Consider the following 23,268-nt stretch of genomic DNA (forward strand, 5'->3'; position numbering starts at 1 on the left):
CCACAGACTTCCAAGCAAGGTGAGCTGGCCAATGTTCCTCCCACCTGTCAGAGGGCAGCTGGGTGAGAAGCCAAGGACCTGAGAGGACAGGGCTACAAGGGGAGTTTGTGCTGGGCCTGGTGTCCCAGGCTGCGGACTGGAACTGGACATGACTCCCCTACACCCTCCCAAGTCAAAGACACTCCAAAAAGGCAGTTTCTCGACTTTATTAGCCTGGAGCTCCTCCCTACCAGCCCCAGGGGCCGGTTGCTGGTCCCTGGGCACAGTGAGCAGGGCTGAGGTCAGATGGGTTCGGCCCCTGGCCATGGCAGCTTGCTTGGGACAGCCAGGCCAAGGGAACAACAGGTGCAAAAGTCCAAATGCTGGCACTTCAGGTGTAGCCGGCACCCAGCCAGGCACAGTGGGTGGGTGGGGCACCATGCTTCTCTCCTGGCCACAGGTCGGCTGTGTAGCAGCGCCCTCTCCCAGCAGCCACTAGGAACAGCTGGTGATTCTCGCCAGGAACTGTTGTGCCCACCACTCGTCCAGGTCAATGGGCACGAAGTCTGTGGGCAGAGAAGGCTGGGCAGTGATGCTGCCTCCCAGGCTGGCCAGCATCTCTCCCCTGGAGCTCACCACAAGCCACTCACCCAGACTCCGAGTGCGGCAGGCGCTGGGAAGAAGAGGTTTCTGCACAAGAGTCCCCTCCCTCATCCCCTGGGGTGGGAACCTGGCAAGGCCTGGGTCAGGATCAGAGGGGCTGGGGGGTTTCTCCTGGGGAGATGGGGTTGGGGGGCTCACTCTGCAGCCGGGGATTGGGGGTCCTCTCCACGTACTGCACAGGCCTCGGCCCGCCCTCACCGGCTGGGCCACCATCCAGCTGCTGCTGCACCTGCTGCCAGGCTGTGGGAGGAGGGCAGTCGGGCTGAGCCAGGTCCCAGGCACCCCATCGCCCACCCAGGGCCTGATGGTCACCCTGGACTCCAACCCCACACAGGGCTGGTCACAGGACACAAGGGCAGAGTGCCAAGGAAAAGCACAGCCCTGCAGCAGCTGGGGGTCAGCTTGAAGTGGGGCCATCCCGGGTCCATGTTACTGCACCCAGCAGCCTGGGCCGCACCCTCTGGCCCCGCTCGCTACCTTCGGACACAAAGCGGACATTCTCCTCGTGGGCCAGTGTGTAGGTCTCCTGGGTCCCCTCGAGGGATGGGGACGTGGAGGGGGCCCGCCGGCCATTCACACGATTGAACACAAGCCTTGGCCCTGGACTGCAGGAAGGGAGGAGACGGACATGGTTGGTGCCCGTCCCAGGCCCGGTGCTGCCTGGCAGAACTCAGGAGCAGCCCCGGGCCAGCCCACTGTCCCCAGACCCGGCCAGCCTAGGCACTTCCTGAACCCCAGAGAGCAGCCACCTGCAGCAGCCAGTGGCCCAGGCCTCTCTCTTGCAGGCCCCAAGTCATCGGCAGCTCAGCTTACACCTGCGGCCCTCTGCCCTGAGGGAAGTGAGTGACTGTAGGGTGGGGGCCTCAGTCTTAGTGTCCCAGACCCCTAGTTGGGCCCCACTCCGTGCCCCTCCGAGGGTCTTGCAGGTGCCTGTGCTGCCACCTGCATCCCATCAGCAACCCAGATTCTAACCTGAGCCACGACCCGGTCCATGACCATGTCTCTCTGCCCCAAACCCCCACTCTGGGTGTAGTTCTAGGCCACATTCTCGCCCCACAGAAGCGCCTCCATCTCCATGATGTTTCCCTCTGTGGACAGATGGACCTGGACGGGAACGAGGGGCTTCTGCCCTCTCCCTGGCTGCCCCCAGGTCCCATGGGATGAGCACTGGGTGCCGGGATAGGCAGTCCCTGAGTGGGGAGAGTGACTATAACCCTCACTCACTCCCCACCAGCCCGAGACAAGGGGCGATGCCAAATGAGATGGTTCCTGCAGTGCCACACGCAACGTCTAGCAGGTCCCTAGGCCCGTCCAGGCCAGCAGGGCCTAGGGCAGGGATGGGCGGCCCCAGCTGGCCAAGCCCTGAGCACACAAAGCCCGGCACAGGGCCATGGAGGGAATGGGGCCGCACCTACAGCCGGAGGTGGGAGCCGGGAGTCCTGGGCTGTGCCTGCTCCGCCAGGCACTCGCCGTCCCGGCCGGCCTGCTTGCCTTCCTGGGCTCAGGTGCCCCAGCGCCGCTCTCGGTTCCTCCTCAGCTGAGAGGGGCACTAAAATAAAGAGGAGCGTCTTGAGGGGCGCAGGGTCCCGCCGGCCCCGGGGCTGGCAGGGTCTGGTGGCCGCAGAGGATCTTAAAACGTGCAGGTGGTGGAGATGGGACAGGGGCAGGGGCACCAGCACCTCCCAGACCTGCCCGCTGCCTGAGTTTCTGCATAAACCACAGGGCATTAAGTTTGTCCACTTGGAAAAGCCCTCTTGCCTGCAACCCACTCCCATCTTGGAAAGCCAAAAACTCCAAGAAAGCTTGGAGGTTGGATTATCAATGTCTAAAAAGAGAAGAACATTGCCAGGGGCTGTGAATCGCAGGGCGGCGGTGGTGGCCCTCGGGCTGAGATGGGCCCCGGGAGGCAGGCACCGCCCCAGGGGTTCTGGTTACGTAAGGCCGCTGCTCTCTGGGGAAAAGGGCACCCACCCAGCGTGCACCTGTGGACCACTGCCAACCTCTCCCACTTCCAGGGACACTGCTCCGGGCAAACTTCAGCCCAGGGAGTGGAAGGCTGTGGAGTGAATCCTTTCATCTCCCCTCCACAGCTCACCCTTTTTTCAGCCCATGAAGCTGCGCTTGGGAGAGAATCCACCTGAGCACATCACATGCTGAGTGGGGGCAATGCTAGGGTATCATCGCAAATCCAACAACAGAGTCCATGGCCCTGACCTAGTGCAGCCCCCAAGCCAACCCCCCAGCCTGCCCTCACTGGGCCTCAGACCCCCCCCCGTCTCTCGCAGGCTGCCCCTTCTCGCCCTGTGGGGTTCATGCCATTGTCCCTTTCTGTGGCGGTCCCCATGCCCTCCATCTACCCTGGGGTCCGGTGACCACATGGCCCCATTTCATCTACTCAATGACTTATATCACCTTAGTTTATCTTACTGCCTCCCCGACCCGTCTCCCACCAGGCGGAAGAACTTTTCAAAGGTGTATCTGGGCAGGGCCTGGTGGCTTACGTCTGTAATCCTAGCACTTTGGGAGGCCGAGGAGGGCGGATCGCCTGAGGTCACGAGTTCAAGACCAGCCTGGCCAACATAGTAAAACTCCATCTCTACTAAAAATACTAAAAATTAGCCAAGCATGGTAGCGGGTACCTGTAATACCAGCTACTCGGGAGGCTGGGGTTGCACTTGAAACCGGGAGGGAGAGGTTGCAGTGAGCCAAGATCACGCCACTGCACTCCAGCCTGGTGACAGAGCAAGACTCCATCTCAAAAACAAACAAAGGTGTATCTGGCCTGTCACAGTCACGGGTAGTGCCCAGACCCGTACCTGGCAGGAACCAGAGCCAGTACACGTCGTGGGTGATAAGACGTGACCCTCCGGGTGCACCAGAGGAGACGCGCAGGGACCCCAACACCCCCCTCCTGCGCCCAGTCAGTGAGGGATGAGGAGTGGCGAAAAGCAGCAAGGAGAAAAAAAGGCAGGGCAGGGCCAGGCACAGTGGCCCACACCTATAACCCCAACGCTTCTACAGGCCAAGGCGGGAGGATTGCTCGAGCCCAGGAATTGAATACTAGTCTGGGCAACACAGTGAGACCCATCTGCATAAAATTTAACAATTCACCAGGTGTGGTGCTCGCTTATTGTCCCAGCTACTCAAGAAGTTGAGAGGTGGGAGGATCACTTGAACCCGGGAGGTTGAGGCTGCAGTGAGCCATGACTGCACCACTGCAACCCCCAGCCTGGATGACAGAACAAGACCTTGTCTCAAAAAGAAAAAAATAAAATGAGGCAGGGAGATGGGTGGCAGCGTGGGGTGGGGTGGTTCAGAGGGAAGGTGGTTGGTTGGCTGGGCACGGTGGCTCACACCTGTAATCCCAGCACTTTGGGAGGCCGAGATGGGTGCATCACTGGAGGTTGGGAGTTCGAGACCAGCCTGACCAACATGGAGAAACTCTGACTCTACTAAAAATACAAGATTAGCTGGGTGTGGTGGCACGTGCCTGTAATCCCAGCTACTCAGGAGGCTGAGGCAGGAGAATCGCTTGAACCTGGGAGGCGGAGGTTGCGGTGAGTGGAGATCCTGCCATTGCACTCCAGCCTGGACAACAAGAGCGAAACTCCATTTCAAAAAAAAAAAAAAAGACAGAGGGAAGGTGGTTGCCCCAAGAAGGTGAAGGAGCAGGGTGGGGGCTTCATGCAGAGGTCCCACTGCTGCCAGAAGCTCCCAGCACTGGGGCCTGGGGGTGGGGGGGTGGGTGACCCCAGGGAGCAGAGGGCAGCACAAACCCTGCCCTGCCCAGGGCTCCTCCAGCCCTGCCACACATGGAGTGAAATCCACTCAACTCCCACATGTCTCACTGGCTGACAGAGGACCTCAGATGGGGACTTCAAGAGAACAGGCCAGGCACGATGGCTCACACCTGCAATCCCAGCACTTTGGGGGGCCGAGGCGGGCAGATCACGAGGTCAGGAGATCGAGACCATCCTAGCCAACATGGTGAAATACAAAAATACAAATTAGCTGGGCATGGTGGCACGTGCCTGTAGTCCCAACTACTCAGGAGGCTGAGGGAGGAGAATAGCTTGAACCCGAGAGGCAGAGGTTGCAGTGGGCTGAGATCGCACCACAGCCACTCCAGCCTGGGCGACAGAGCGAGACTCCGTCTCCAAAAAAAAAAGAGACAACAGCCAGTGGGCCTGGTGTTGCCCACTGGGACCCTTGAGATTCCAAGGTGAGGCCACAGTGGCCGGACTAAGGCGCCTGTGGTCTTGGGAGGGCACTGGGTTAGGAAAGGCAGAAGCAACGGCAGGGGAGGAGGCCCCATTGCCCCAGGGTGTCTGGGGTGAAGGGCGGAGGAGGGCAGCGGCCCTGCCCGACGTAAGCACACGCCCGTCTCCCCCACTAAGCTCTGCAAGGGCAGAGCCGGGAGACCTTGAGGAGCAGCGCCCGGCGCTCTCCGCGAACGGTGGCCTGGGCCTGCTGCACGTCAGGGTTCCAGCCGCCGCCCAAGGTCGCCCGAAGCGCCGGCCTCGCCGCTGGAGGCCCCCGCGACGCAAGAGCGGGCCGGCTTTCTCCCCGCTGGGGGCCGGGGCCGGCCAGGTGAGGCGGAAGCGCGAGGCGCAGGCCCGCGGGCGCGTAGTGGGCAGGACCCGCGCACCCCCCGCCGCCGGAGCGCTCGCCCCGCCCGCAGCACGTGGCCGGACCTCACTAACATTTCCCCCAAGGTCACCCTCCGCGCCAGGGCGGCCGGCGGGGGAGGGGAAGCCGGGCCGGGGCCGCTCGCGTCTCACCTCGACAGGGGCCAAGGTCCCGGCGGCTGCGCGAAGGGCTGCGCCCGCGGGGGCTGCGAGGTCGGCGGCGCGGGCTGCCGGCATTTCAGGAGCTCGCCGAGCCGGCCCTCCACCTGCTGCTGCGTGGGACCTGCGGGCACCGGAGGGCGGTCAGCCGCCGCCGCGCCCCGCCCCGCCCCGTCCCCGTTCCCCGGCCCGTGCGCACCTGTGCGGCGCTGCGCGACCAGCTTGCTGGGCCCCTTGGTGATGGTGTACATGGCGCGCCGCTTCCACACCACCTCCGGCCCCCGGCCAGATCCGGCCCCTGCGCCCGGGCTCGCACTTAACGGACGGCGGGCGCTGCGGGGAGGGGGCGGGCCCGTCACACGCCCCCGGCCCTTAAAGGGCCCGCACGGGCTCGGGCCAACCCCGGGACACGCGGCGGAGAGAAGCTGGCAGGCGGGGGCGGAGCCGGCAGCAACCCCGCCCCAGCCCCCGGCGGCCCGAGGCCAAGGCAGACGAAGCGCCCTGCGGCCCGGGAAGGCCGTTGCTGCCTGGAGGCTAGCTGAGTCCCGGGGCACCGCACTCAGACTGCTGGCGGCAGGACCCAAGGGCCCTGCGGGGTCAGCCGCGATGTGCGAGCAGGGGCCTGGGAGCCCCGGGGCCCACCTTTGACAGGCGTTGGAGAACCTGTGCTGGGGGTCCCCGTGCTGGGGGGCCCTGTGCTGGGGAGATTCCTGTGCTGGGGGGATCCCTGTGCTGGGGGGCCCTGCGCTGGGGCGATTCCTGTGCTGGGGGGCCCTCTGCTGGGGGGCCCTGCGCTGGGGCGATTCCTGTGCTGGGGGGCTGCTCTGTGCTGCAGGTCTCTGTACTGGGGGCTCTGTGCTGGAGGTGTCTGTGCTGGAGGTGTCTGTGCAAAGGGGCTTTGCTGGGGGGGTTCTACACTGGGGGACTCTGTTGGGCATCTGCTGGGGAGCTCTGTGTTGGGAGCTCTGTGTTGGGGACTCTGTTGGGGGGGTCTGTGTTGGGGGCTCTGTGCTGGGGGGCTCTGTGCTTGGGGTGTCTGTGCTGGGGGCATCTTTACTGGGCTGCTTTGTGCAGAGGCTGTAGGCAAGGGTTTACCACTCATACTTGGGGAGCCTCAGCCAAGATGCCTGCAGAGGCCTGAGCCAGTGTGAAGGGTCACCCTTGGCTTGGGTCTTGGGACTGGATCTAAGAAGAGGAAAAGGGGCTCATCCCCCTGGACTTCGGTAGAGACATGATGCCCTGGGAGTCTCCCTTCCACCCCAGGGGTCAGAACCCTGGCTGCACTCTGCCCCACGTCCTGGCCCCCACGCTGAGGTGCACCCAGAGGCCCGACATGTGCCTCTTCGGCCCTTGTGTCTCCTGTACCCGCCCCACAGATGCGAGAATGTAGCAGGCCAGGTCTCACTAACGCAGGCCTCCCTAACGTAACAATTATTTCAGTGCGGAGTGGTTAAATATTAAAAGCTAAGCTGTGCAGGAGCGGTGGCTTATACCTGTAATCCCAGCACTTGTAGAGGCCCAGGCAGGTGGATCACCTAAGGTCAGGAGTTCGAGACCAGCCTGGCCAATTTAGTGAAACCCCATCTCTACTAAAAACAAACAAACAAACAAACAGAAAACAATTAGCCGTGCATGGTTGTGGGCACCCATAATCCCAGCTACTCCAGAGGCTGAGGCAGGAGAATCACTTGAACCTGGGAGACAGAGGTTGCAGTGAGCCGAGATCATGCCACTGCACTCCAGCCTGGGCAAAACAGTGAGACTCCGTCTCAAAAAAAAAAAAAAGAAAAGAAAAATGCCGGGTGTGGTGGCACGCACCTATAATCCCAGCTACTCGGGAGGCCGAGACAGGAGAATCACTTGAACCTGGGAGGCGGAGGTTGCAGTGAGCCCAGATCACATCTCTACACTCCAGCCTGGGTGACAGAGCAAGACTCCGTCTCTAAAGAAAAAAAGCCAGCGCCCTTCCTCAAAGGCTGGAATGTAACAAAAGCCCACCAAGAGTTGTGCCCAGTCCTCTCCTGGGCCTTGAGGCATGACAAGATAATGAAGAAATTCTCTTTTTCTTTTTTTTGTTTTTTTGAGACGGAGTCTCGCTCTGTCGCCCAGGCTGGAGTGCAGTGGCGCAATTTCGGCTCACTGCAAGCTTCCCCTCCCAGGTTCACGCCATTCTCCTGCCTCAGCCTCCTGAGTAGCTGGAACTACAGGCGCCCGCCACCACGCCCGGCTAATTTTTTGTACTTTTAGTAGAGATGGGGTTTCACCGTGTTAGCCAGGGTGGTCTCGATCTCCTGACCTCGTGATCCGCCTGTCTCAGCCTCCCAAAGTGCTGGGATTACAGGCGTGAGCCACTGCGCGCGGCCAGGAATTCTTAATAGGACCCATTTAGGATTAAACAAGTTTACTGGGGGTCTGAAGAAACTCTCCAGGCCTCCACAGACAAGTTTATTGGGAGCCCGAAGGAACTCTCCAAACCTTCATGATTTAGCAGGAGACAAGATTAAGTCAGTTTACTGAGGTTCCAGAGGAAGGTCTTCAGAACTCAGACCTTAATTATAGATTAAAAGAAGTTAATCACTTGGCCAGGCGCGGTGGCTCGCGCCTGCAATCCCAGCACTTTGGGAGGCCAAGGTGGGCGGATCACGAGGTCAGGAGATCGAGACCATCTTGGCTAACACAGTGAAACCCCGTCTCTACCAAAAATAGTGAGCCGAGATCACGCCACTGCACTCCAGCCTGGGCGACAAGGCAAGACTCCGTCTCTAAAAAGAAAAAAAAAAAGTTCATCACTTGTGTCTTTAGATGAATGCATACTTACACATAGACATACAGCTTGGAAGGCACATAACCTCTGGAAAACTTTGTAATTTGAGTTGGTCTGGCGGGAATTTCCAGGCCTTCTGCCTGTAACTGGTTGCAGAAATAAAAACCCTCTTCCTCCCCAGTTCCTCTGCATCTCGTTACTAGAGCACAAGAAACAGCAGCCCGACTCTCAGTTTGGTCCAGCAACGAGAGGAGACTCTGCCTGTGCCAGTGTCAGGGCCTGAGGTGTCCAGTGGCCCCCACATTCTCCAAGGAGAGGTCAGGGATGCTGTGGCTGAAATCGGAGTTGTGGTGGGTAGGCGGCGGGGCCCAACATGCACCACATGGAGGGGAGAGGGGAGGCTCTTGGTGGTGGGGGTGTCAGCCCGAGGAGCCCCCACCCCATGCACTGGCCCTGCTTCTCTTCTCTTCTGGGAGCTCCAGGCTTACTGGGAAGCCCTCAGGGAAGCTTCTGACCCAGATGGCCCTTGGCCCTGCACCCGTCCTCAGCATGGCTGAAGAGCTGAAGGAGAGAGGTTTCCATCCCCAGCTGCCTTCTCTGCAGGGCTGGGCCGGGCCTGTGGCCCTGAGAGGGCAGAGGAGCTGGTGAGCCACATTCAGGGAGGCCAAGCCTAGCATGTGCCCTGGGAAGGACTCCTCGCGGACTGCCTCTTTTCTGCCTTCTGCCCCACCCCTGCCCCCACCTTCCCTACTCCCCCACTTCCCCTCCCCCCACCAGCACCAGGCAGTGTGTCCTTCAAGGAAGGCCAGTGTGATCCCCTGTCATCTGTGCAGCCTGTGTCCTGCCCAGGCTTCTCCCCGTGGCCTTCAGCGCAATCACTCACACAGGCCAGGGAGGCAGGACAGGGTGCTGGGGCCCCTGTGGCCTGAGGGCACGTGCTCCTTTGGAAAACCTGGCGGCAAGGAGCAGCTGAGTTAGAGTGAGGGCGGTGCTGCGGAGGGAAGCTCCATGTGGGGAAGGGCATAACCTGAGCTCACACAGGTTCCCGAGGGTGGCCCCCACCCTTGGGGCCCACTGCAGGCGGCAAGGACAAGCTGGACTGGCCCAGGGCCCGGCAGCCCTAGCCTTTGCTTCAGCCAGGAGGCCCAAACATCCAGCCCCAACAATAGGCCACATCTGAGGTCAAAGCTTGGGTCCAGCAGCCCTCATAAGGGCCCCCTGGGAGGAGCAGTGGGCAAAAAGGGACGGGGGCAGGAGGAGAGGCCAGGGGTCCTCAGGGCAGCAGGGAGCCGGGGGAGCTGAAGAAGGCAGAACGCCAGATGGTGAGGGCCGGCAGCTGAAGTCCTTGGCACCTGCCCAGGGGTGGGCTGGTCTGCCCCAGAGGGGCCTTCCTGGCCCCACTTGACCTGAGGACAGCTGGCAGGGCTCCCATGCTTACGTGGCATCCATAGGGCCCGGGCAAGGACGCGAGAGGTCAGGTCTGGACGTGCCCCCAGCTCAGCTGCAGGGGCCTGGGGCCAGTTTGAGTTGGACAGGAGCCCTCGCCAGCCCGGCACAGGCTGTAGCTCCTGGTGAGGTCATTGTCCCACCGTCCGGTCCTGCCTACCTTTGCCTGGATAGACACTGTCTTCGTTTGTGAAGCTCTCACAGAGGCCACGTTTTCCGTGGCAGGGGAGGGGGACAGGGCCTGGAGCAGGACCGCTGGATGGAAGGGGCCTCCCCCAGCATGCCGGGTCCTCACAGACCCCAACATCCTAATAAAAAAGTACTTTTTTTCCTCTTGAAAAAGGTTCTAGTTATGATACTAAGATTTTATGTAAAAAGTGAACAAAGCTCAGGTTTTCAGTCATCCTCAGTCAGTTTTCCACATCTAAAACCCATACCCTGACCTACCCAGACTTGAAGACAGGTTCCTTCAAGGCTCTAGCTCAGGTTCTGCCGATGGAGGAGGCAACCACTGGCCCCCCCAGAAAAGACTCTGGCTGGAGTCTGCCACTCAGTTTGTTTGGGACTCTTCAGCCTGTTCCCAGATCCAATGGTAGCCCCCCAAAAATACATCCACCTGGAACATCAGAATGCAACCTTATTTGGAATGAATTTTTGCAAATATAATCAAGGCAAGGATTTTGAGATGAAATCATCTGGGGCCAGGCGTGGTGGCTCATGCCTGTAATCCCAACACTTTGGGAGGCTGAGGTGGGTGGATCACCTGAGGTAAGGAGTTCCAGACCAGCCTGGCCAACACGGCGAAACTCGGTCTCTACTGAAAATACAAAAATTAGCTGGGCGTGGTGGCGTGCAACTGTAATCTCAGCTACTTGGGAGGCTGTGGCAGGAGAATTGCTTGAACCTGGGAGGCAGAGGTTGCGGTGAGCCAAAATTGTGCCACTGCACTCCAGCCTGGGCAACAGAGTGAGGCTCTGTCTCAAAAAAATTAAAAAAAAAAAAATCATCTGGGATGAGGGTGGGTCCTAAATCCAATCACAGGTGCCCTTGCAAGACAAAGGAGAGGGAGATTTGGGCACAGACACAGAGAGGAGAAGGCTGCATAAAGACTGGAAGATTGGAGTGACGTGGTCATGAGCCCAGGATCACCTGGGGCCACCAGATGCTAGAAGAGGCAGGAAGGACTTTCTTGCAGGGCCTCTGGAGGGAGCTGACACCTGTGTCTTGCGCTTCTGGTCTCCAGAACTATGAGGAAATAAGTCACCAAGCTCTGGGGTAATTTTCTACGGCAACCACCAAACCTCAGACACCAAGGAAAGTGGTGGGGGGTATGGAGACGGAAGGGGGCTGCAGAGGGCTTAGGAAGGACGCTCAGGACCCCAGGGTGGGGTCCAGAGAATGGGGCACATGGCACTGGACCCCAGGAGAGGAGCTGGACTCTGCTGTTGGACCTGAATGCCATGGGCCTGGATTCCCAGGATAGCCTCTGAGGGTGTGAGGACAGGTGCAGGTGGGGCTGTGAGCCCTCCAGGCCCTCTGTGGCAGAGGAGGCTGAGGAGCTAAGGTACAACAGGATTTGCCCCTCCTTAGGCATCCCCGAGCACCTCCTGTAAGCCAGACCCCCAGATGGATGGGGCAGGCAGACTCCTGGAGCGGGAGGTGCAGCGAGGGGACCTATCCTTCCCAGGAGGATGTGTTCAGGGACTGGGCGTGAGCATCAGGGCCAAGGCCAGCAGGTGCTGCTGTGTGGGCAGGACCGGGACTCCATGTGCCTCCCAGCGTGGAATCCAGAACCTGGGGTGCTCGCGGCACTGGTATTTTATCGCGTAGATAAACACACACTGGGAAGGGTGGCCTGTGTCACAGTCCCTTCCACCCGGTGAAAGGTAGGTTTTTCAAGACGGGCTTTGGGGAGCCAAATTCAGTCTCAGGAGAGGCTGAGCGATAACCCAGCTTCTACAGCTTTGACCTCGGCTTCCCAAGGGGGAACACCACCAGGAGTGGCAGGGACTGGGGGATCCTTCCAGGGATCCATGTTTGGCGTCCCGTGGGGATCCCAGACCCCCGCCAGCCACTGACACGCGTCCACGACTTCCCAGAGTGTGTGCGTGTGGCCACATGTGGCCGCTGCAGCAAACGCCTCCACTCAGACATCCAGTCTGGCTGCTGCCCTCCCAGGCTGTGAGCTCGAGGGGTGCCGAGGGCAGGTGTGGCCTACCCAGCATGCATCCCCAAGTCATGAGCGTGCAGGCGAGCACCAGCCTGAGGTCAGGCAACACTAAACCTGCCATGCGCTGGGCATTGTGGGCAGCTCCTGAACACTGCTCCATTCAAGGGGAGAAGCAGGGAGGCCCAGAGAGACTGATCTCGGGTTCCTCTTACCTGTACCTAGGGAAGCACAGGTGAAACCTGGGTGAGGAGAGGTGCCTGGACCCCAGGAGAACCCCTGGTCATCACAGGTCCCCCCTCCTAGGGCTCCCCTCGAGGTGGGGGTTGGGGGCAGGGTGCACGTTGAAGGAGGCACAGGGGAAGTCCTCAGCCCACAAAAGGAGAGATGGAGGTAGCCAGTCAGGCAAGGAAAGAATGGCCTTGGGCTGAAGAGCCTGCTGCAGGGTCTGCCCAGTCACCACCACGGCAGACACCACCATCCCCTGGCAGGGCTGTCCCTGACCCCCTGAGCCCCCCATGGCCCATGTTCCCAGTCCCAGACTGGCAGACTGTAAGCCACTCTCCTGCCCTGAGCCACGTGACTGGCCCTCCCTGGTTTGCCCCTTCCAACGTCCTCGCCCTAGCCAGAACGATGTCGGATTTGGAGTTCCCATTGGTGAAAAATGGCCCAACAAAGGCGCTAAGACAGTCCTGACTACAGAGTCAGGCTCTGGGCACTTTCTGGAGCAGGCCCGGCTCATGAGGCTGGGACCCCAACCCTTGGGCGCACACAAATCGCGGCCTGTGACTTGATTTCGGGGGTCATCGCCAAACCCTTCACACTATCCGTGAGCCCCGAGCTGGTGCTGTTACCCCAGTGTCACAGAGAAACCCTGGGGCATCATTGGTGCCCCTCCCGCAGGCCCCCCAGTTCCTGCAGGCTGGGACCGCCCGCCCCGCCCTCTGCCGCCTCTGCCGCCCCCCCCCCGCCCCAACCCGCCCCTCCACACTCATGTCCCGCCCCACCCCTCCCTAGCCCCGCCTCCTCTCTCGGACTCGCCCCGGTGTGGCCCCGCCACTCCGGCAACCCTGCCCAAAACTCTTCCCAACAGGGGCCCAAGCCCCGGCCAGCCCTCTGCACGCCCCGCCCTCTCCCCAGCCCCGCCCCGACAGGGCCCCGCCCCCATCGACTCAGGAAGGCCAACGGTTTCCATAGCTCAGGCCCGAATCGAGACTGTCCTCCAGCCCGCGTACCTCATGCCCGCTCCTTCCCCTCGGGGGCTGGGGGGCACCGCGAGACTCCCACTGTCGCAGCCTCGCCAGCTGGGTCCTCCTAGGCAACCGCCAGCTCGCTTGCCAGGAGCCCGGCTCCAGGGGCGGCGCGTGCGCAGAGGGCTTTCCGCGTCACAGTCTCTTGAGTGTATGGGCTGCACCTGCTGTACACGGCGCCGCTGGTGTAGTGGTATCATGCAAGATTCCCATTCTTGCGACCCGGGTTCGATTCCCGGGCGGCGCAGCTTGTTTTCTTTTTTTCCCATTTGAACAATGAACTCTCGCTAACGCCAGAGATTTATAAAGGAAAGAAAACCGGAAACCAAGGGAAGGCGCCCAGTCTGGCGCAGCGCTGACACATTTCGGAGAGTGACAGGTGCCCTGAAAACCGTGGACGGCCATGGGTGACAGGGTCCCTGAGCTGAGGCGCCTGTAAACCAGCAAGCCAAGCTCGCCGTCCAGTCCCCTGCCCAGGGCCGCCACCCACCGCCGAGCCGCTCCCCACCGTGCCTCTGGCGGCTGCGGGTCCTTTAACGAGAGGCGCGCGTGCTCCTGGGAGTTGTAGTTTATCAACTCCCGACGCGCCCCGAAGCATCTGGACTACAGCTCCCGACGTGCCCCGAAGCATCTGGACTACAGCTCCCGACGTGCCCCGCGGGAGCCCGGCCACCGCCCCCGATGCGACCAGTGCAGTGTCTGCAGCTGGGAGGAGTTGCGGCCGCGATGCTGGTGGCGGCGGCTGCGGAGCGGAACAAGGAGCCAATCCTGCACGTGCTACGGCAGTACCTGGACCCGACCCAGCGCGGCGTCCGCGTACTCGAGGTGGCCTCGGGCTCCGGCCAGCACGCGGCGCACTTCGCGCGGGCCTTCCCCCTGGCCGAGTGGCAGCCGTCGGACGTGGACCAGCGCTGCCTGGACAGGTGCGGCCCCCGGGGCGGCCACTCCGATCGGTGCGGCCGGCCGGAGCCTCAAGAGCTCATGCCCCGCAGCCCCGGAGGAAAAAGATGCGGCTCGGGCTCTGAGGGTGCGGGGTGGGAGCTGGGGGTGCCCCCGGGGCAGGCCCCAGATGTGTGGCCCCCGCGGCTGCGGAAGTGGGTGGGCCTCGAGGTCCCCTTTCCCAGCTGTTTTGGCCTCCGCTCCGCAACGTGCCCCCCAGCCTTCCCTTAGAAAGTCTGTGGGGGCGTCGGAAAGGCGGTTGCGCAGGACTCGGCCTCCACCCAAGCCTTCCCCTCCTGCAGCATCGCGGCCACCACGCAAGCCCAGGGTCTGACCAACGTGAAGGCCCCGCTGCACCTGGACGTGACGTGGGGCTGGGAGCACTGGGGCGGGATCCTGCCGCAGTCGCTGGACCTGTTGCTCTGCATCAACATGACCCACATCAGCCCCCTGTGCTGCACGGAGGTCTGTGGGGGGCCCAGCAAGGGCGTCTGCCCTGGTGCCCCTCACCCTGCATGGGGGCAGCCAGCATGCCAGATTTGCCCCTACCACAGTCGGGGTGAGGGTCTCCGGCCTCAGGCCTTGGGTTCTTTTGGGGGCAGCGCCTCACTGCCGTCCTGTTCCCTACTCCCCAGGGGCTCTTCAGAGCAGCAGGACACCTGCTCAAACCCAGAGCCCTGCTCATCACCTACGGGGTGAGTGGGCCTGTCCAGGGCGGCCTCCCGCTCGAAGTCCTAGCTGCTCTCTCCTGCCCTACTCAGAGTCCTCCCTCCTTGGCTCCCTGCCCCCCGCCCAGCCACCAGCATGGCCTCCCATCCAATTCCACTCTGCACCCCTCCCTGGGTCACCTGCCAGCCTCCCTACCCCCTTGCCCACCAGCCTGGCCTTGGCTGACTCCCTCTTGGGGACAGGGAGGGGGTGCCCGTTTCATTCTCTGGACCCCAGACTGCAAGTCTGTCCCGGGCTCTCTGGGAAATAGCGACCTTGGTCCAGTGGGCTGTGTCCGCATCCCCGCAGCCCTATGCCATCAACGGGAAGATCTCTCCCCAGAGCAACGTGGACTTTGACCTAATGCTCAGATGCAGGTCAGAGCTAGTGGCAGGGGGTCTGGCTCAGGTGGCAGGTGGCTTGAGTGGCACCCCCCCAGGCCACGACTCCATCTCCCCCCACTCTGCAGGAACCCGGAATGGGGCCTTCGGGACACAGCCCTCCTGGAGGACCTGGGACAGGCCAGTGGCCTGCTCCTGGAGAGGATGGTAGGTTGGGGAGCGGGGGCCCAGGCAGCCTCTCTAGGGGTTGAGGGCCATCCTCCAGTAAAGCGTTTCTCCAGGTGGACATGCCAGCCAACAACAAGTGCCTGATCTTCAGGAAAAACTAAGCCCCTCCTTCACCCCACACACCTGCATCCCTGCCGGAGGCTCTGTGGGGCACAAACCCTGCCTCCCTAGGCTGGGCCTTGTGGACAACAGCCCCACCCAGTCTGCACTCTCAGCCGGTGGCTGAAAGTCCCAGCCTGCTCAGAATAAAGCATCTCCTGCTGCCGGCTTGCTGGTGTCCGCCCCACCTCCTCCTAGGAGCACCTTGTGAGGGTGGGTGGGAGACGGGGTCTCTTGTGGGGTCAAGGGCTTGGGACGTCCTGGTCCTTGCTGCTGGAGCTTGGGGCAGCAGGAGTGGGGCCAGGACAGCTGCTGAGGCAGGATGGAGCTGGTGGGGGATGCAGGGGTGGACTGGCGCTCCCTGGTGACCTTGTACCAAAGCCCAAGCCCCAGTGGGTGGCAAGGCCCCAGCAGAAACTGGCTGGGGATGGGGCGCCTGGAAGGGTGAGGGTCGTCTGACCAGCAGCAGCAAGCCAGGAGGTCTAGGGCACAGGGAGCGCGTTTATTCAGCGGGACGGGGCGGCGCAGGCCCCTCGTGGGGGCTAGTCCTGGAAGCGGTTGAGCAGCTCGCAGGCCTGCTTCTCCAGCAGCTCCAAGATTTTCTTGACGCGCTTCTCGCTGGCAGCGCGGACGTAGCTGCTGGCGTCTAGCACAGCCACACCATCGCGCACCTCGCCCATGATGACCAGCGGCCCGTCGCCCGCCGTCATGTTGGGGCAGGGGCAGGCCCAGTCCATGCCACTCAGCGTCACCTCTAGGTACTTGGTGCCCAAGAACTTGAGGCCCATCTTGTCATCCTTGAGCACATCCTCGAGCGCCACACGGGCGATGCCACCGGCAGCCTCGGGCTCCTCCAGCACCTCCGTGAGCCGGCCCACGATGGCGAAGTCGCTGCGGCACAGGCTCAGTGCCAGCTTGCTCCGGAGGCGGCAGGCGCGGCAGGGCGGCGTGCGGGGCACGGGGCAGGCATCCTCGCAGCTCTCACGGCTGTGGAAGTTGTTGCCGTTGCCCTCGCAGCCACCGTACATGAAGGGATGGCACTGCTGCAGCAGCGGGCTGTAGGCCCAGCGCGGCTCCCAGCCTTGGCAGGGGCCTTGCACGGCAGGCAGCACGCAGGCGTCACCGGGGCCACGGGCACAGGCCTGCTGGCATGCCTCGTAGGTCTCGAAGCCCCGGGCCGCCCCGTCACAGCCACGGGCCGGGAAGGTCATGCAGCCGCCCCGCTGTGGGTCAAAGTGCCAGAGGACAAGGTGTGGGGAGGTGGGGCCCGTGCAGGCCTGTACATCCGGCAGGCACTCGGCCGGGGCTGGGATGCTGGGGGCTCTGTCCCTGGCCGGCTCTCGCTGGACCACAGAGAGTGGGAAGTCAGCCCGCAGCAGGCCAACCGCATTGCGCGCAGTGCAGGTGTACAGGCCGGCATCTTCGAGCCGCGCGTTGTAGAGCACCAGCTGCCCAATGCTGGTGACCACCACGTTGCCGTACATCTGATCAGGGCGCATGATCAGGTTCTCCCGCTGGTGACTCTGCTTCTCCCAGGTCACGGCAGGTGGCGGGCGGCCGCTGACGTCGCAGTGGAGGCTGGCCGTACCCCCCACCTGCACCGCCTGTGGGGAGGGGCTGCTGTACAGGGCAGGAGGCACTGGCGCGGCTCCAGGTGTGGGGTGGGCAGTGGTCTCCGGCGGACCCGGGCTGCTGGGTGGCCAGCTGAGCACGTGTTTGCAGGGCACGATGTGGAGGTGCAGGCCCCGCAGGCAGGCCTCCGCGTCCATGTAGCAACGGTTGTAATAGGTGAGGCCGTCCGAAGCGCAGGTGAAGCTGGGCTCCTTCTCACAGCGGTCACGGCAGCGGCACACGGGCTGCCCATCCCAGATGTCGCAGTCGGAGCCCTGCTGTGGGCATGCAAAGCCCTCGCAGGAGGCCGCTGTTGTGGGTGCGGCTGGGCTGTCGGGGAAGCGTGCTGCCACGCAGCTCTGCAGTCCACACACATTGGTGCAGCACTTCTCAGCAGTTGCACAGTCCTGGGGATGGGGGACACTTAGGTGGGAGTCCTGATGCCCCCCCGCCCTGGGGGCTCTGGCCAGGCCCCTGAATAGGGAGGCCCAGGTGGGGTAGCAGGGAGCCCCCTGCTCTGTGGCCGCCACCAGGGCCGCCTCCCCAGGGACTCAGTGTCCTTTCCGTCCCCTGTGGGGAGCCACAGCGCCAGAGGTGCCACCTGGCTTCACCTTCCAGAATCCTCACACCCCCAAGCAAGTTCCATTATTCTTGGCACATTGTACAGGACGAGGAAACTAAGGCCCAAGGAGGGCGTACAGTGCTCAGGGCCACCCAGCAGGTGGTGCAGGCCAGGACAAAGGCTGAACATTGGCTGCAGCACCCCCGTCACCGTCTACACTGGTCCCAGATGAAAGGAGAGGGTGGGAGGAGAAGATGGAAGGAAAGGATGGGAAGAGTGGGTGGGAGGAGTGGGTGGGAGGACAGAGTGGGAGGAGAGAATAGAAGGAGAGGATGGGAGGAATGGGTGGGAGGAGAGGATGGGAGGAGAGGGTGGGAGGAGAGGATAGAAGGAGAGGCAGTAACGGGGTGGGGGGGATCCCCAGTGGATGATGGTGTCCAGGGTAGGGGCAAGGCACATAGGGAGCACGAGAGCTGGAGTGGGAGGGCTCTTATTCTTAAATGAGGGCAACGATGGGGACACCAGCAGAAGTCTGGGGAGCCCGGGCAGAACACGGCGCCTCCAGTAGGGTCTTGCCCAGGTTGGCTGCCCCAAGCCCCGGGACCCCAGCCCGACCACACTCACCTGGTCCCCGCTACACTCACGCTCACAGGTGCTCTGGGCGTCCACCCACAGGTTGGGGCTGAGCTGGTTGGGGCACACGCCCGGGTGGCTCGCCGGCCCTGGCAGCAAGCCGGCCCCCGAGGTCAGCCGGAGGAGGAGCAGGAGCGTCAGGAGTGGCCGTGGGGCGGGCATGGGGGCCGCCGAGCCAGGGGGCCGGGGGGTGTGGCCACCAGCCCCTCTTCGGGCTCTGCCGAGCCCAGCTTCCTGCAGGCATCCACCCTCCGGGCCTGTGGTTGGCGCCCCCACCCGAACCCCGGGGCTCCCTTTCGCCCCTGAGGCCAAAGCTTGCAGCAGATGCTTGTCCTGACGCCCCTGCTGGGTGGGTTACAGGGTCTCCAAGTTCTCAAAGGCCGTCTGTGTGACGCTGGTTCCTCTCCAGCTTCAGCCTGGCCCCTCTGTCTGAACCGTGCGGGGGCTCCCCGGCCCTGGTCAGCACAGGGCAGAGGGGAGGAGGTTGGGGAGGGGCCAGAGGCCCAGGAACACAGAGCCACTGGCCATGAGGGTCACCGGGTGCGGAGGAGGGCTGGCTCTGGCTGGAGAGGGGGAGGAGAGGGGACCCTGTAACCCGAACCCCTTCCTCCACCCCTGGGCTGAGATCAGTCTCCTTGACGACCCTCAGGAGGGTGGGGGCAGGGCCAGCAGATCCCAGCTTTTGTCCCTGACGCCCTCTGGACCCCAGGCTCCCATGCTGTGGGGTGGCAGGCATAGGCCCTCCCCGCGGAGCGTGGCTGACCACAGCCTGGGTCCCCCAGGTCAGGTCCAGTCTGGCAATGGTCACGTGTGTCCGGGTCAGGCCGAGGGCTTCACTCTGCTCCTTTGAGGTTCCTTCCCGTTCCACGGCTGTTGTAGGGGCACAGGGGCCTGCAGGATGCCCAGCACAGCCCAGTCTTCTATGCTCTGCTGCCCCTGGTGGGGTGGGGCCCAACCTGGCAGGACTGCATTCCCAGAGACCCCATCCCTGAAACCAGGCTGCGGGCTTGGGGCTTAGGCCCGTCCCCAAGGCGGGGCAGGTGCAGCAGGAAGAGGCCTGTGGCCGCCCACAAACATAAGAACAGCACCACACGCTGACGCCGGAGCCTCGGCCCACGCACTGCGCAGCCCTGGACATGGCTCTGCGTGGATGGCGCCGCCTGAGGGAAGGCCAAGTGCGAGGGCGTCTGCAGCTGGAGAGAGCAAGTGTCCTGGGGCAACAGAGCCTTGCCCTGCCCCAGCCGCCCCCCCACCCCGTCAGCGGGGCACACATCCCCGGGCTGGCTCCTCCTCGTCGGGGAGGGCAGGGGGCTGGCCTGGCTGGTGCAGGACAAAGGGCTGCCTGGAATCTACCTTTCCAAACCCTCTGTGGCTCCACCGGCCTCCAGGAGTGGTTCTCTCTGAGACCGGACGGGAGTGTCCCCCTGACCCTGTGTCTGACCTCTGACCTGGGAGGCAGGGTAACAGGAGCGTGGTCTGGTCAGAATGAGACCCAGAGATGCCTCCAGGCGCCACAGTCCCTGCTCTACAAGGGGACGGGGGTGGGGTAGCTAGGCCTGACCCAGCTGCAGGCGGCTGGGCTGGAGCTGCCAGGGAGGGGCCTAAGGCCAGGATGAGCCCACGAAACAGCAAAGGGAGGCACCTGAGCCTGAGGCTGTGGTCCCTGTACCAACTGGAGTGCCCCATTCCAGCTTGCACACCTCCGGGGTGTCCACATACCCCTGGGCCAGGCATGGCAGGCACCCCAGATTGGCCAGCGTGCAGGCTGCTCTCTGCTGAGGGGGCTGACTGGAGGGCCTGGCCCTCTGGGGTCCTGCTGCTGGTGGGGACAGTCCACCCAGGCCATCTGCTGCCATGGGCCGTGGGCCGTGAGCGAGGGCTCGGTACAGCCCAGCTGGGATCCCATCCACCGGGAAGCGGAGAATGGCCGTGACCAGGCCCAGCTGCAGCCCTCACTTTTTCTTGAGGCGAACCCAGCTAACTGCCGCAGGTCGGCCTGGTCAGCGCAGGCGACAGCAGGCAAAACAAAGGCCAGAGGTCAGTGCCTGGTACAAAGCAGCACTGGCCCCTGGCACGGGGCACCACCACTGCCAGACCCACCCCACCAGACACAGCAAAACGTGGGGACCACAGCCGAATTCCGTTTACTGTACAAAGAACGGCTCGGAAAGAACCAGGAATGGTGGAGTGTCTAACAGCAGTGCGGGTAGTGTTGATGCCGTGAATGTAGGACCGTGTAGGTCCTCAAAGTCTGTGTGGTTTGTTCATAATCCCAAACAAGGGTCCTGTTGGCAGCAACAGGACAGGTGGGGCCAGGACAGGGAGGCTGGAGCAGGAGGCCAGTGTCTTTGGGGACTGTGGCAGGGCCGCCTGGCCGGGGTTCCCTTACTCATCTGGCAGCTCATGCAGGCCACGGCCCTCATCTCCTGGGAATGGGCCATGGGGCGAGTCCACTGGTGCCCAGTAGCACCCTCCGTGGGACCACCTTGGGAAGCTTGCGCCATGGAGTCCACCACGGGGGTCCTCGGTCCTGGGAGGGCTCCTTCTGTGTGCTGGCCATGCCGTGCTGTGTGGCCCGAGGGCAGGAGGTAGAGGTGAGCACCAGTGCTGTGGGCAGGCCCAGGCAACTGCTACCCTGTAGAGGGGCTGCTGGGGCAGGCGTGGGCAGAAGCACTGGGTGGAGGAGCGGCCAATGGCTTCGGGAGAGAGGTGGCCGGCCCTGCGTCCCTGGGGCTCAGCACAAGTGCCGGGCTGGTGGGCCTTTGAGGAGAGGCCTAGCCTCCCGAGGTCCCCAGGTGGACGTGGACGTGGATGAGGTGGTTCCAGGCATGTCCCTAAGAAGGTCAGGATGGTTCTGACGCCGTGCGACCTCACAGGAGAGCTGCAGCTGTGGGGACCCCAGGGCCAGCGACAGAAGCTGCCGAGAACAGGAGGTTGCACGCAGGTGCCCGGGGCCCGGATGCCACCGCCCATCGAATATTCATAAGTCTACAGATAGCTCTGCACTCTCCAGGGTGGGAGATGATGATCTGAGTTTTGAGTGCTCAGTGTCCCCGAAGGTGTCACATGACAGCAGGAAGGTTCTCAGTCCCACGTGGGGAGGGATTTGGGGAACAACAAAAGTATGGGCTCCCAGGCGCACCTCCTTTCTCCTCTCTCCTAAGTGCTGCTTGGGCTCTGACCACAGGACCACACCCTCCATCCACTGCCAGCACAGTGACCACTGAGGTCACCCGAGCTTCCAGGGGAAGCACCGGCCCCATCCGCTCCCCCCGGCCTCTGGGCAGCCCTGCCACTTGCAGCACATGGATTCACAGGACGCTTTGACCATCGCTGCTGCGAATCCCCTTCCCGAGGCGTCGCAAGTGCGCCCCCACAGCTGGCGTGGCCACGAAGTCACCAGCGCACCACGGGACCACACCCAGGCTTCCCTGAAGGCCCCTTAAAATATACAAAAAAGGTGAAGTGTTCTCTATATAAATAAGAAAGGCGAGCCAGGCTCCCCGCCAGTCGCCAGGCAGCTGGGGAGGTCCGGCTCGTTTCAGACCAAGAAGCAGCAGCAGCGCAGCCGCGCCCCCTCCTCCCGCCTGCCACACGTGCTCTGTGCATGCCGCTCCTCGCACCCGGCTCCGGTGTGAGGAAAGCCCAGTGCTTTGGAGGCAGCTGTGTGGCCAGTCTCCACGCAGGTGGCCCTGGCCCGGCATCCAGCCAGGAGTGTCCAGCTCGAGCCCTCCTGGCGTCTGCACAGGCGGCTCTGCCCGCCCCTGCTAGGAGATCTTGCAGTTGCTCCGCGAGCAGTTCTGCGGGGGGCTCTGGGGCGGGCGGATGGACCTGGATCTCTTGAGGCTGCTGCCCTTGCTGCCGCCGCCGCCGCCGGCCCCGCCGGCCAGGGAGTAGGAGCGGCCGTGCATCATGACCGCGTTCATGCCGTTGGCCATCGAGAAGGACTTGAGGTGGCTCTTGATGGTGACGGGCAGTGGAAGCTTGTCGATGAGGTGCACGGGGGTGCAGGAGACGATGGCCCGGCAGCAGAGATCCTGCAGGCTGAACACTGCAGGGCAGAGGGGGTGTCAGACCACGGGGCTGTGGGGAGGCCCTGCACAGGGAGACCTGAGGTGCCCAAGAGAAGCCCGGCGGGGTCTCCACACTCCTAGTGGTGTCCCCCGGACTGGGATCCCGGAGGACCTGGATGCCCAAATTTCTCTGGTCAGCACAGATGTGCCCACCAGCACGCCATCCCCTGCCTTGCTCCCTAAAGCCAGGCACGCTGGGCAGTGCTGCTGTGGGGCTGCCCGAGGCCGCTCTGCCCAGCTCCTGGCCTGGACGCTGCAGGCCCGGTGTGAGGCCTGCGTGATCTGGCCCTTCGAGCCGACCTGCTCTGGAGCCTCTGCTGTATCTCTGGTTGGGTTTTGACTCAATCTAGCTTGACTGTCACCAGCTCCAGTCTGCAGAGCTAGGGAGGGGAGCTCCATACGGGTGGGGGCTAGGTTGTGCTGGCCTGGGGTACAACCAGGCTTTTCATGGCTCCCCGTGCTTCCTTTTTGGTTTTTTTGGTTTTGTTTTGTTTCTAGACGGAGCCTTGCTGTGTCGCCCAGGCTCGAGTGCAGTGGCGCGATCTCCGCTCACCGCAACCTCCTCCTCCTGGGTTCAAGCAATTCTCCTGCCTCAGCCTCCTGAGTGTCTGGGATTACAAGCGCCCATCACTGCGCCCAGTTAATTTTTGTATTTTTAGTAAAGACGGGGTTTCACCGTGTTGGCCAGGCTGGTCTCGAACTCCTCACTTCAGGTGATCCACCTGCCATGGCCTCCCAAAGTGCTGGGATTATAGGCATGAGCCACCACGCCCGGCCCGTGCTTCCTCTTAAGAAGGACAGTGACACCGTCAGCCACCCTCTCTCTGTCCAGTAGTGAACTCTGCCAGGAGGCACCACAGAATCAACAGTACCTCCCTGAGGGGGCTCCACTGGGGCCTCTGATCAAGGACGTGGCCTCCCAGGAAGAGAAAATGAAACAACACGAAGCTGCAGGCATGGCTCCTGTGCCCCCGACAGCAGGATGCCAGCCCCGGAACCAGGGAAGGCGCAAGAACAC

At 62.8% G+C, this 23,268-nt stretch overlaps 4 protein-coding genes and 1 non-coding gene across 15 annotated transcripts in view; 2 read left to right on the forward strand and 3 right to left on the reverse strand.

Moving 5' to 3' along the window:
• Window positions 1–190: 190 nt before the first annotated feature.
• Window positions 191–6,937, reverse strand: MCRIP2 (MAPK regulated corepressor interacting protein 2). Of its 5 annotated transcripts, XR_004055458.1 has the most exons (6): window positions 5,629–5,861; window positions 5,424–5,553; window positions 2,054–2,191; window positions 1,120–1,247; window positions 781–882; window positions 191–545 (listed from the first exon to the last, which is right to left on the reverse strand). XR_004055458.1 is itself a non-coding variant. In XM_030925260.1 (5 exons), the coding sequence occupies exons 1-5, from the start codon at window positions 5,678–5,680 to the stop codon at window positions 530–532; spliced, it is 393 nt and encodes a 130-aa protein (XP_030781120.1). In that variant the 5' UTR covers window positions 5,681–5,860; the 3' UTR covers window positions 191–529. The 5 variants fall into 5 exon arrangements, 2 of the variants coding, with proteins under 2 accessions (XP_030781120.1, XP_030781119.1); XR_004055456.1 differs by lacking the exon at window positions 5,424–5,553 and having other exon boundaries at window positions 5,629–6,933; XM_030925260.1 differs by lacking the exon at window positions 2,054–2,191 and having other exon boundaries at window positions 816–882; window positions 5,629–5,860.
• Window positions 6,938–13,232: 6,295 nt separating this feature from the next.
• Window positions 13,233–13,303, forward strand: TRNAG-CCC. The gene has a single exon. It is a non-coding gene; the product is annotated as a tRNA-Gly (tRNA).
• A 409-nt stretch (window positions 13,304–13,712) lies between these two features.
• On the forward strand, window positions 13,713–15,540 carry METTL26 (methyltransferase like 26). Of its 7 annotated transcripts, none has more exons than XR_749990.2 (6): window positions 13,713–13,979; window positions 14,298–14,460; window positions 14,631–14,690; window positions 14,907–15,080; window positions 15,173–15,251; window positions 15,326–15,362. XR_749990.2 is itself a non-coding variant. In XM_010381821.2 (6 exons), exons 1-6 carry the CDS (start codon window positions 13,738–13,740, stop codon window positions 15,371–15,373), a joined length of 660 nt encoding a protein of 219 aa, XP_010380123.1. In that variant the 5' UTR covers window positions 13,713–13,737; the 3' UTR covers window positions 15,374–15,540. The 7 variants fall into 7 exon arrangements, 4 of the variants coding, with proteins under 4 accessions (XP_010380123.1, XP_030781418.1, XP_030781417.1 ...); XM_010381821.2 differs by having other exon boundaries at window positions 15,013–15,080; window positions 15,326–15,540; XR_004055505.1 differs by having other exon boundaries at window positions 14,631–15,080.
• A 312-nt stretch (window positions 15,541–15,852) lies between these two features.
• On the reverse strand, window positions 15,853–20,158 carry WFIKKN1 (WAP, follistatin/kazal, immunoglobulin, kunitz and netrin domain containing 1). The gene is made up of 2 exons (XM_010381824.2): window positions 18,169–20,158; window positions 15,853–17,389 (listed from the first exon to the last, which is right to left on the reverse strand). Exons 1-2 carry the CDS (start codon window positions 18,337–18,339, stop codon window positions 15,914–15,916), a joined length of 1,647 nt encoding a protein of 548 aa, XP_010380126.2. The 5' UTR covers window positions 18,340–20,158; the 3' UTR covers window positions 15,853–15,913.
• Window positions 20,159–20,297: 139 nt separating this feature from the next.
• Window positions 20,298–23,268, reverse strand: part of RAB40C (RAB40C, member RAS oncogene family) — a 41,163-nt gene continuing 38,192 nt past the window's right edge. The window contains exon 7 of the mRNA XM_030924468.1: window positions 20,298–22,228. Within this exon, the coding sequence (XP_030780328.1) occupies window positions 21,945–22,228 (284 nt within the window). The 3' untranslated portion in view covers window positions 20,298–21,944. The remainder of the gene's footprint in view (window positions 22,229–23,268) is intronic.

This window comes from Rhinopithecus roxellana, chromosome 20, assembly GCF_007565055.1.
Source record: "Rhinopithecus roxellana isolate Shanxi Qingling chromosome 20, ASM756505v1, whole genome shotgun sequence".
Taxonomy (NCBI): domain Eukaryota; kingdom Metazoa; phylum Chordata; class Mammalia; order Primates; family Cercopithecidae; genus Rhinopithecus; species Rhinopithecus roxellana.

Bases quoted from the DNA above. Each gene is read 5' to 3' on its own strand.
- MCRIP2 (XM_030925259.1), bottom strand. From the start codon at position 5,680: ATGTACACCATCACCAAGGGGCCCAGCAAGCTGGTCGCGCAGCGCCGC. The intron at 5,554-5,628 runs GTGCGCACGGGC...CGGTGCCCGCAG, and splicing joins GGTCGCGCAGCGCCGCACAG to GTCCCACGCAGCAGCAGGTG. The intron at 883-1,119 runs GTAGCGAGCGGG...CTCCTCCCACAG, and splicing joins TGTCCGCTTTGTGTCCGAAG to CCTGGCAGCAGGTGCAGCAG.
- METTL26 (XM_010381821.2), top strand. From the start codon at position 13,738: ATGCGACCAGTGCAGTGTCTGCAGCTGGGAGGAGTTGCGGCCGCGATG. The intron at 14,461-14,630 runs GTCTGTGGGGGG...CCTACTCCCCAG, and splicing joins GCCCCCTGTGCTGCACGGAG to GGGCTCTTCAGAGCAGCAGG. The intron at 15,081-15,172 runs GTCAGAGCTAGT...CCCACTCTGCAG, and splicing joins GACCTAATGCTCAGATGCAG to GAACCCGGAATGGGGCCTTC.
- WFIKKN1 (XM_010381824.2), bottom strand. From the start codon at position 18,339: ATGCCCGCCCCACGGCCACTCCTGACGCTCCTGCTCCTCCTCCGGCTG. The intron at 17,390-18,168 runs GTGAGTGTGGTC...CCCCATCCCCAG, and splicing joins GTGAGTGTAGCGGGGACCAG to GACTGTGCAACTGCTGAGAA.